Raw genomic sequence first — 12,137 nt, forward strand, 5'->3', positions numbered from 1 at the left:
ATGTTCAGCCTGGAGAAGAGAAGGATCCCAGGAGACCTCAGTGTGTCTTTTCAGTACTTAAAGGGGGCTTATAAAAAGATGGAGAGAACTTTTTCCTCAGGCAGATAGTGATAGGACAATGGGGAATGGTTTTAAACTAAAATGACTAGAGGATGATTAGGAGGAAATTCTTCGCTCAGAAGGTGGTGAGGCCCTGACACAGGTTGCCCAGAGAAGCTGTGGATGCTCCATCCCTGGAGGTGTTCAAGGCCAGACTGGACAAGGCCCTGGGCAACGTGATCTAGTGGTTTGTTCTGAATTGAACAAAACAACAGGAAACACTTGTAGGAATAGTTGACAGAGCCAAGTTAAGCTGATTAAAATTAAAACAATGCAATTATCTGCCATCCTCTTATGACCAAAAAAAGGGGAGGAGGGAGAGATACAGAGGGTATGGTTCATTACACTTTTTGCCTATTTACTAATACAGATTAGCTGAAAACAATGCTTGCTCAAAGAAAGCAATGATATCTTTGGAAAACCTGCTCCTTACTGAAGCCTTTCATACATCCCTCCTTCAGTTTGCCAGCACATATGTTTTGGGTTTACACAAACTCGTTAGATTTAAAACTAACCTTAAGGAGATTGTGAATATTTAATAATATTAAAAAACAAACAAACAAAATAACACAACTATCTAGTTTACGGAGCAGTTTCACAAACAGTTTCAGAGTAATCACTGGGACAGCACAACACTGGTCTGAGCAGATGGGAGGGAGAAGTCTGCAAGCCTGAATTGCTGCTGAGAAAAAAAAGGAATCAAACCACATCTACATCACTGTTTCTCTACTGCGCAGACACCAGTTTTGGACAAACTATACTGTCTAGATTTCAGAAATTACACCTGTGATTGACTGGGTTTTCACTCCAGTTCCCAGTTCCAATTACTCCTTTTCTGTCATTCAACTGAAACTTAATGTCTACAGCTGAGCAAAACGTCTTCGGTTTAGAAAGGAAACATAAATAGTAATTTAAAAACATGCTTTCATTTCTAATCTAATGTTTAGAAGTTACCCCTATGTATAGGATTGGTATTTACAGTTTATTTACCTGAGCTAAGCAAATTAAAATATAACTATCGTGTATTTAAATTTCTGACATCCCAAAATACACATAAGTCATTGCCTCCCCTTTAAAGTTTACACAAAGGTGATAGCAATTCTCCTGGCCTCTAATACTCTTTACTTGCTCATTATAGAACCCTTTCAACTTTGCCTTTAGCAACTCACAAACTCATTTTTTCATGAGTAAATATTTAAACCAGATCTGTTTTAAAACGTCTGCAGAAAGAAAGAAGATAAAAGCAAGTACTCAGATTTATAGCTAGCTGGGTAATAATCAACTGCTCCTAGTGCTGAAAGGACTTCATCCATGCCTCGGATTTAACACAAACCTTTAGTCCAGGCAGGGGGCTGCAAGCCTTTGTGCTCTTTTGGTAATGTTCTTAAGCAAATAAAAATTTGCCATACACCTCACAGGACAATTAATTCATTGAAACAGGACATTTAAGTTTTTCCTTTTAATGTGTAATGACAAATATTAGTGCAGCTAACTCGTATTTCTGTTTCACAGTGAAAAGAAAGAAGGATAAGAAAGGTAGAAAATCAGAACTTAGCTTGCTGATAATTGAGAGCTTGCCCCATACACCTAATGGTTTGTCTTTATTTAACTTCAGTTAATGTAATCTTAAATATTTTAACTATCAAAAGATATTAATTACTAAAATAAACAACACCTTCAGTGTTAGGTGGGAAAAAAAAACCTTACTTTCACACACTGTTATTTGAACTTCCTTGTAGAAGCATGCTTTCCGTTTAGTCTTGAAACCGAGATATTTCCCCCGTTTGGTGGGGGATGTTAAGTAAAACTCTCATGAACAGGTTTTAGTACATTTACCAACCACTCTAAGAATAACTTCTGAGGCTGCTCTGAGGAAGGCAGATACACTTTCCTAAACTGAGACAGCTTATACTAGAGTCTTGAGGAATGAATATACAAATTCTGAATGAAAGTCATCTGAAAACCACAGTGACATATTGTATTTTATAGTGGGATTTCGGTTTTTAAAGATTTTAATGATTGGTTAGCGTGTAAGCATGTATGGTGTGAGCATTTCAGAAGCTTGACAACTCATTCTTTCTATAAACAATTGTTTTCCCTTGGAAGAGGGGAAAAGCTCCAAAACATAACTTCACAGTTATAGAAAGAGACAAGTAAATCCGAGGTTTTCCACAAGACTATACTGAATCAATTTTATTTTTCCTATGATAAAATATACATCGGTATATGCAATAATTCACTCCTTTTATCGAATTAAAAGATAGTGAGATAGGCCACCAACAGTCCTGGAAAAAGTATCTGAAAACTGCTCTTACAGAATAAAGAGGTTACATATCCTCGTTGGACACAAATTAAGAGGGAACTGATTATGTATTTACTTCTTAATGAATGTAACAGTATAAAATTTATCTATTTCATTCTCTCTTGCTGGAACTTTGCAACAGAAGTTATTTTTAAAGGTATCAACAACTTGCCCTTTCTGTGTGTCAGAAAAGAACTTATATTCACTAAGACCTACCTGATGGTAGGCAGAGGGCCTAGGAAACCTGCCTTTCTTTTTGCATTAGCACAAAACAGAATTTAAAAGTAACATGATGGTATCAGGACTGGACTCAATCAAGTGGTATGACAGATTTATCATCAGGTGACAGGTCATATAAGGGAACCTTCTAATAACAGTGCTACGCTTGCTTAAATGTATTCTCAAAATGATTTACTAACAAGAAAAAGAGCCATTAAAAGAATCATTCACTGACTCATTTTTTGCCAAGCTCTGACGTTAAAAGAGAAAACATTCTAAAGCAAAGAAGTTAATTCCACTCCAACAGGAGGTGAGGAACACTTACAGTGAGGTTCATAGGGAGGAGGGGGATCACCACAAGGAACACACTCCATATCTTGAAAGCCTCCAAGTTTGGTCTTCCTATAAAAACTAGAAGATAAAGGAATAATTCATAAAGACAAAACTGTATTTTTCCTCAAAACAAATATCATATGCTTGAACACTATGTCAAAATCCTCTATAATCGCAAACTTCTGACAGTCTGTGTCCTGCTGCAATAACAGAAAATACAAGTAATACTTGAAGTAGATATTAATAATTAAGTACAGAAATAAATCTAAAGTAAATTGAGGAAAAATTCTAAATCTGTTGGTCTGCATTCATAAGAAAAACAATTGCAGGGATTTCAACACACAAAGAAATCGATATCCAATTTTCTATGCAGAACACAACATACAAGGAGGTACAATGAACTTATGTTATACAAGCCTATTTACATGTTAAAAATATAAAAAAAATAATTGATTAATCTACAAAACTCTCCCTAGGCAAAGAAGATATGGCAAGGCAGTTATCACCACCAACAGAATACAATGAATTAGCCAGTGCTTTCTAGTCAAAATCCCTAATATCCTCCACTTCAGAGAAGAAAAAAAATAAATCACTCAAACTGGTTAATTAGTGTACTCATACAGGAGGGTATCCAAAAAAAAGAAAAGTTTTACCATGCTGTGTAACAAAATCTTCAGAAAAAAATGATTTTTATCTATTCAGTGGATGAGCAAAACAGTAAAATGCCTTTTTGGAATTTTAACAAACCAACTATCCCTCTCTGGCTCCTCCTTCTCCACCAAGACGACCTTTACCACCAACCAAAATCACACTGTGCATGCAAGATCACAGCATGCACCCAAATTAATGAAGTCACCACATGAGTCTCAATCTACATTATCCAATACTCCACATTATAAATTCTAGATAGCAAGTGAGAATATGAAAACAAAGTTCACATTAAAGTCTTTCAAGGCATGAAAAAATTGCTTTTGGAAGCAGAAGTATCAGTCGGATGGTTCAGAAAAATAATAGCAATGGAAGGCCACACATCAACAGTAGAATAAAACTCTAAAGCAATGAAACCCACCAGCTACTCATTCCTAAACAAATTAATGCAAAAATGATGTTAAAATCCCTAAGGGCAGATCCCTCATATCCAAGGACAGATTTTATTCCGAAGACCCTTCAAGAACGTTGAGTTTTTGTTTGAAGCTTACTGACTTCAGCGACAGGCAGAAGGCTGTACACATAAACCAAGTATTAAGAGTAGCATCAAATGAAAAAGAATTTTCTGACATTCTTTAGAGTGTTATATTTCAAGTTTGTGTTAGAGTATGACATCAAAGAACTAATCTAAAATACCTTCCTAATCAAGTAGGTCTGGCATTTGCTCAGCCAGTCATTAGTACTAAGATAGGATCAGCTGTGGTCTGTTCAAGTAGAGTATGTGAATTACGTGTTTTCTGTAGTGGCACATTAAGTAAAAGGTACTAACTTTACTCATGTTAAATTATTCATACTGCAATTACCAGTATGTAGAAGCATATGCCAGTATATGGCAGCATATGACTGCTAAAATATGAAGATTGTACCAGCTAAAGCAAGCAATTTTCCAATTGCTCAAGAAATTCATTCTAACTACATGAACAGAAACAGCTTCACAGGCTGTAAGACTGAAGGGGCCATTGTGATCATCTACTCTGAATGAAACATGTTAATAATTGTTTGTAGCTGACACAGTCACTGCATCATTTTGAAGCTGAAAAACAGGAAATAGCACGTTGGAAAACAATGCAAAACAGACATAACTACGATTGTTGAGAGATAAAACATTAGCTAAGTTATTTTGTTTGGCTAGGTGCACATTCCATTCTCTTAGGCAGCATTTTAACTGGTGGCCAGGTATGAGTGGTGCCATGTTCTACAGTCCTGTTCCCCATAAGGTCCAGACTAGATGACCCGTGACTCCCCTACCCACGTTTCCAACTTTTCTGCCAGAAAAAGCAGGTTGTGTCAACAGTTGTCAGCTCAACATATACACAGACCAGAATACTGAGAAGCACACCCAGATCCCACTATTTAGATTTATCCCAAGTTCATGTTTTATTCTGGCTTCCTTTTTCCTTCCTTGCCCGTGTTGCAAAAATATAGCTTATATTTACACCACAAGAAAATTTTATCCTGTTTAGCTATCAAGTAAGCCCTAAAATACATATACATTAACATGCAATGAGAACATAATTAATCATGTGGCTTTAGGCAGTATCAGACACCATTGTCACTAATATCTAATTCCTGGGACAGCATCTTCTTAAACAGACTTAAACTAATGCAAATTACCAAAGCTTTACTAATTGTTTTTAAATGAAAAGACCTCACTTCTGGTTCGAGAGGAGAGAAGTAACTGTAGGAGCTTCAACAGCATTCAGGTAATTGATAGACGGTATTAAAATAATTATAAAAAGAAATAGCTGTTATATATCAATAGGACATAAATGCATGAACTCTTAAGCATTTCTGAAATAAATATGTTGGAATTATAAAGGCTTTTACAATGGCAAATCAGTTCTCACAACATACACTTATCAATTATACTACCAACCCATAGTTCAAAGAAGGCATCAGAAATGTCTTATAACAAATTCATGGCAGGTATTTATAACAGTGGAACTTGACACAATGCAAAGAATAGTATTTTAGAGATCTTACTACTTAATACTACAAATGGAGAAGATTAGAAACAGAAATCTGGATCAAACAAACTAAGCACAGGTCTTGATTTATAACACAGTAGTTTCAGTGAGTCTCCACACTGTTATAATTTGTTCCAAAACATTTCCTTCAGATCCGTTAATTATTTTCAGCCAGGATCATGCTCTATGAATTTACCAAAATGGTGACAGAAATTCAGGAGCATGAACCACTCATGACTTTTAACCTAAAAATATATGTGTATGAGAATTATTATGCACTGATGCAAGGAGACAGAAAAAAGCAAGCAAGTAATGGGATCGGTCTTCAAGAAGGTAACTGTGTATGTTATAACGAACTAAACATTTTGAAACAATAAAATAACTTGCAAGTAACACTCAATATTTGGAAGAATTTTACTCAGGCGTTGTATAGACATTCTCTAATAGGTAGGTAATTATCTGACTACTTGGATAGATGGGATAATTAAGATAGTAATTCTGCAATTGGTTGCTCAGATGATACAGTAAATTATTGGCAAAGCCAAGATTAGAACACGAGACCTTCTAACAGACATAAAGGACATTCACCTGGAAAACACCATCAAGCAAACATTAGTGCAAGTTAGTTTTGAATTTGTTCAAGTCTTGTCTCCAGAAATGGCCTTACCCGGGTAAACAGTCTCCGCATAGTGCATTGCTGGTGGCAGAACAGTTGGCCTTCTGAAAGCGGTTAACTAGCGCACAATCCAGACAAGGCTTGCACTTCTGAAAGCCCCAGTCTTCCTTGAATCTGTTTGGCCTGCATGTCATGCACTGTGCATCCTCCCCATATCCAAAGCCGCATTCCTGTAGGGATTAACAAGCAACAGCAAGCTATTCAGTCACTGAAAGCGTGAACAAGAAGAGAATGCTGGGATAAAATGAAGACCTAGCGTAATTATTACTGAGAGTAGGTCTTTCTAGAGACAAAAGCCACCCTTTCAGCAAGTTCAAATGTGTCTTCCACTGCTAATAATCTCCCTTACTTCTATAAGTAATACTTAGTCATCCACTTTATTCAAGAAACCACTGTGTATTTGAATGATAAAGGGCTTCGAGGACTCCCACAGTTTCATTATTACTAGCTTATGGTAGAATTATTGAGCTGTCTGTTTTTTAATTAGGTCAGTCATGTGAAAGCGCAGAAACTGGGACAAGTGAAGTATAAAGGCACTTACTCAGTTACAAATACAGCAAAGAAGCACTTTGATATTAAGGTTCATAGCTAAGGTGAATAAAGTTAATTGCCAAATAGAGCGTACTGATCTTCAAAGGCTTAGAATTTCTGTTACCAAATAAAACAGAGATGGTTAATGACCATCCACTGGGCATGAGATATTGCTGAGCCACTAAGAATTTCAGAAAATCAACCCACTTCGGCTCTAACAGTTCTTAACCTGTTGGAAACGTGTAATAGCTTTGGGGATCGGAGGGACACATGATATTTTACTATACAAGTAATATTGTTGTGGTTGGTTATTTATCCCAGATTTAATTATTTAAAGAAATTCTTTCCATTCATTTGCAAAATAACACCTAATACAACTGACAGGCTGCAAAGAGAACCACTGTATCCAACAGTGCCCAAGTGTTTGGGGATTGGATTCTGCAAACTGATTATCAAGAACTATCAATCAATCAAATTTTTGTCACTTTTCTTTTTTTAGAAAGAGATATCAAGTTACTAGGAGCTGTTACTTACTTTTCTCATTTGAATATCCTATTAATTTTTTGCAGTACTTAGACTGGAGGCATTACTGACACACCACATAATGTCAGCAGGAATATATCAAGTTGCTGGGAAGGACTTGTTGGGAAGGGAATAGGTGGGAAAGACAACATGACAACCTCTTTCTACCACATGCAGTCTTAGTGGAAGTACAGGGCATCTTCCCAAGGGAAAACCTACATGAGTTTTTCAGCTGGGGCAACTTCAAAGGTTTCCACCAGTTTCCTTCACAACACCTCCACGTTCCACGCATGCAAATATATACATTTTTTCCCCCAAAGTCACCCACCTAAGCAAACCTGCTGCTGTAAAAGGTTTTGTTTGTACTTGACAAATGCTTACTGGATTCTCCAAGGCTTTGCCTTGAGAAACCATCTATGAAACGATCTGTGATGGATTCAGACAATATGCTTTTAGTGCCTCAGATATGATATGATAAAGTATCAGAAATAAGCAACTTCTTGAGATGCATTTACTGGACATACTAAGAATTTTCTATTTTTTTTACATTAATAAATATATTTACTATCCTCTGAAGAATAAATACTCAAGTACAAAGATAGTGAGTAATCCTAAGGAAGCAACTGCAAATAGACATTAAAAATACTCCTCTTCCTCCGTCTCTAGACCCACAAACTGAATACCATATATTGGAGGAAAATTTAGAAATAAATTTTAACTTTCAGTGTTTTTTTAAGCTGAAATGTAATTTCTTGCTATTGACTATTACTCAAGTTAAGAAGCAGACAAGTCACTGCAGTCGGTGAACAAGAAAAGCGTATTAAACTGTTTTATGTGCTGTGCAGTATGCTCCTCCTGGAAGATACTGCCCCTAATAAAGCTGGTATGCAAATGGGGACACAAACACTTCAGATTAGTTTTACTTGACACTTGTAATCAGCCACTCAGCATTCTCCTACCGTATTATTCCAATCTTCCTGGTTTCTGCTAGGAATCAACATCAAAACAACGGTGTGGTTCTAGCAGTTCTATTTTATTTTGTCTAAAAATGTCTTACGCTGTTCAGTTTTACACAATTTCATCCATGTAATTGCAAGGCCTTACACGAAGGTACACGATTACCACTGAGGACTGGAACCAGACTAACTTCTGTTATGCCTTTTTTTTTTTTTTAATTCTAAGTATAAATAAACTTTTTCATTGAATCTCATTATTCCTTACCATTTTTTTTTAAGTGTCTGCTCTATAAACTTTCATCCAAATAGTAATGTTATATGCTATATAATATAGCTCAAACTTTGTGTATTTGGATCTTTTGATAAATCACTTGGAAACAGTCCCTCCCAAGTCCTAGAAATTTTCAAATATAAGGCTTAAATTAACTTAATTATAAGTTTTCCTTTCCAGACTACCTTTGAAGTTTCTGATTAAAACCAAGCAAACACCAGGAAATAAAGTTAAATGCTTTTAACTCATTCGCCCAAACTACTCAAGCTTGAGTAAGCTGTTTCTAGCTCTAACAGATCTGCTTTGCTACAGTTGGATACATGGCCACATCTTAGTGGGCTTTTGTAATGCAGAGTGGTTTACTATTAAAGCAGTAAAATGGGGGATGTAATACAAAGAAGTCTTCTGCCCGAGGAATTTACCATCTCCAGTCTTGTCAAAGATGACACCCAGGTCTTTGCTGGGAATTCTGTAGATGTAATCCATAAGAACTGTAACCTTATGTATGTGAGTTTTATCTTCACATAATATTTGAGGTAGTTAACTGTCTGGCAGGTGCAAATACGTATTTAAGCTTGTAAATCCAGCAGAACTTCAAATGGATCTGTACCCATAATTAACCGCATTCCCCAAACTGAAGGATATTATTTAGATGATGGATTCAAACCCTTTGAATTTTGGGGCTTTATAATTTAGTAGTCCAGCAAAGATACAAACAATTGACTGTTCTTCTTTTATCAGTACATGTGCAAAACTGATGTGCATCAGTCTTCTTAGTGCTCTATTTACAAAGCTGTCAAGTTATACGGTGGATGAGTTGGGAGCTGTTCAGTTCTCCCCTCATCCCTCCTACCGTCACACCCAGGTTCTGAAAAAAAAGTGCTCCTCTCCTGTGGCACCTCACCTCAGGACTGCAGAAGAGAAATAAACTTGTAATCTCCATTAGCCAGATTACAAATAAATAAATAAATAAGTTTTCACGCCAGAACTAAAGAGCAGGAAAACTATATTTTTATCTCTTTTTGTGAAGCATGCTCTGAAGAACACTTAGCCCATTCTTCCTTTTCTATTTCCCCTTTGCAATGCTACCATCATTGCTACCAGTAATATTAATGAAAAATTTCTCTTTCAAATGAAAAATTAATCTAGAAAACTGCAATATAACTAATAAAAAAGTCTCAAAATTCAAATGCACTTCTATTGTATAGATAATTATACAGCTTTCACTATCATAGTACCTTGATATCTCATTACCTTTAATATGGGTATCCCCAGAACAACTTTGTTCAGAAGTAGGTTTTACTAAGGTAACAAGTGAGATGATTGCTCAAGGCCACCTAGGCATCTGTAGTAAACTAAATAACTCAACTCAAAACTTAGTTTCAGGCTGAAAAAGATTAAATGCATACAATACAAGCACTTCTTAAAATACTACATTGGCAGCTTTAAACATTTTTTTTCAGTATACACTACCCAGACACTGACTCAGAAGGACCAGAAGTACAGCAGACTATAAAGGGTAATGGAACTAAGTGGTATAGTTTTTCCTTAAAAGTTGAATGCAGCATAGAAAGTAAATTAACAGTAAATTAGATTTGAAACATTCTTTCAACTAAAATAACCTCTAATTTCATTTAAAAATTCTTTCAGGCATCATTAAGATTGCAATCTGTCAGTACTTTTTACAGTTTGTTTCTAGTTCCACTGATTATTCTCAACCTACAAAAGTCCTTAGACTGCACAGTACTGAGGAGCTCCACTTAGGCCATCATGATTACATGAACACTTGGATATTCTCACAAAAAAACATTCCAGTTAAGACACTTTTCATGGCCTTGTTAAGTAGCGCACACTTTTGGCTTCCAAAAGTACCTTAAGGCTGCTGATCTGCCTCATCTAGACTCCAATAATCAGCTGTGTCTGTCAACAGAAGTCACAGAGCAGGACAGGCTGCAACAGCACACTGCAAATGCAAGATCTGGCTCCTGTGGCAAAGTGTCAGAAAAGTTTCATGCTCAGTAAGATTTGACATGCCTACTGCATGCAGCTGCTCCAGCTTCCAGCAGATTGACCCTGAAACACGTGTTAGCCTCCGCTGTGCAGAGATAAGGCGGGCTTCTTCACAAGCAGCCCTCTTGCTTTCAAGTTACAGTCACTGCTAAACAGAGCAGCAGCTGCTCTCAGTAATATCACCGGGACAACATCAGATATAGCACACTGCCACATTTTCTTTGTGAGGACTGTGACATTCACGAGTAGCTTCAAACAGTACCTTTCTGCTTAATTCACAATTCCTTTTCTAAGCTACGAAGATGGTCTCCTTTTCCTTCATCATATAGCTGGCGTAAGGAGGCAACCTATGATGCAAAGAATCACCTCGAGGTGCCTCCGTCCCCACAGGCAACGATCTCCTGGTGACAGTACTTATCATCATGCATGTGGTGACAATGCTGGCTTAAGGCATTCTCTTCCTTTCATCTCTGCCTTTTCTTCCTCGTTGTACACTGTCCTGATCTGTACTGACAGAACTCATTATGAGGCTGAGCCGTATGATAATCTGATCATGAGACCAATTAAAAGTGATCAGTTCAATGATCTGTTTTCTAGTACACCTTAAAAAGCTGCTGCGTTGGCACAACTGTATGGCCAGGCAACACGCTGGAGAATGGACTTACTGCTGCCACAACTGCCAGGTCAGTGCTTCTGAACCACAGCCTCGGGTGTCATCTGCTGCCAAAACAATCGGGAATTCCACCTGAAGTTCTGAGTTGCAATATAAGCTTGGTGAAGCTGAGACATAGGTTGCTTTTTCATATGAAAAAAGAATATTAAAAAATCATAAGAGCTACAAAGAGATTGAGAACATTTGTACAAACAAATTCTAGTGAAAAGACTGGAAGGACTCAAACCTCTCACTTCTGTATGGGAATGTTTTCACGAACTGGTTGTGCCTTACAGCAACCAAAACTACTCCAGTTTATGTTTCTGTGCTAGATGTGACTTACATAAATTTGAGTCATGTATAAGGTTTGATTTCTACAGAGACATGTTACTGGTAAGATAGGATAAAAAAGGCTCTGGCAGTTTGAATATCTTTTGTTCTTAAGTGGCTTCAACCACTTGTGTAACCACATGAAGCTTTACTTTCTACTAAATGAATGAAAAATGAAATAATGCAGAGCCACATGAAGCAAACGCTTCTTTCTGAATTAATACAATAATTTTAGCCTCCCTCTCCAGAAGAAAGCACCCTTAGAAAACACTCAAAAGCAAGATATTTCAGTGATTCTAAACATAAACGTTCCACATTTTTAAGAAAAGAAAAGGATACAGGGATTTTTTAAATCAATGAATAGAAGCAAACAGAATGAGGGAAAAAAAGCCGATGCTTTCATTCCCTTCCACAACAACGGTAAATAACTGGTACAATGACAAAGGTGTCTTTCTTATGATTGTAATATGTTAACAAGTACTTTATAAAAATACAATCAACAGAAGTGATCAACGGATCTTAGTTCTAAGTTAAGGTAGCACCTGACGTGCTCCTGTTCGA

At 36.7% G+C, this 12,137-nt stretch overlaps 1 protein-coding gene across 4 annotated transcripts in view; it reads right to left on the reverse strand.

Annotated features, from left to right (window-relative positions):
* Positions 1-12,137, reverse strand: part of TNFRSF19 (TNF receptor superfamily member 19) — a 65,033-nt gene that overhangs the window by 34,485 nt on the left and 18,411 nt on the right. For all 4 annotated transcript variants that reach the window (XM_083839797.1, XM_083839799.1, XM_083839798.1 and 1 more), the window contains exons 4-5: positions 6,296-6,474; positions 2,946-3,031 (exon numbers count right to left, since the gene is read on the reverse strand). In XM_083839797.1, the coding sequence (XP_083695923.1) occupies positions 2,946-3,031; positions 6,296-6,474 (265 nt within the window). The remainder of the gene's footprint in view (positions 1-2,945; positions 3,032-6,295; positions 6,475-12,137) is intronic.

The sequence above is a fragment of the Anser anser genome, assembly GCF_964211835.1.
Source record: "Anser anser genome assembly, chromosome: 1".
In the NCBI taxonomy this organism is placed as follows: Eukaryota; Metazoa; Chordata; class Aves; order Anseriformes; family Anatidae; genus Anser; species Anser anser.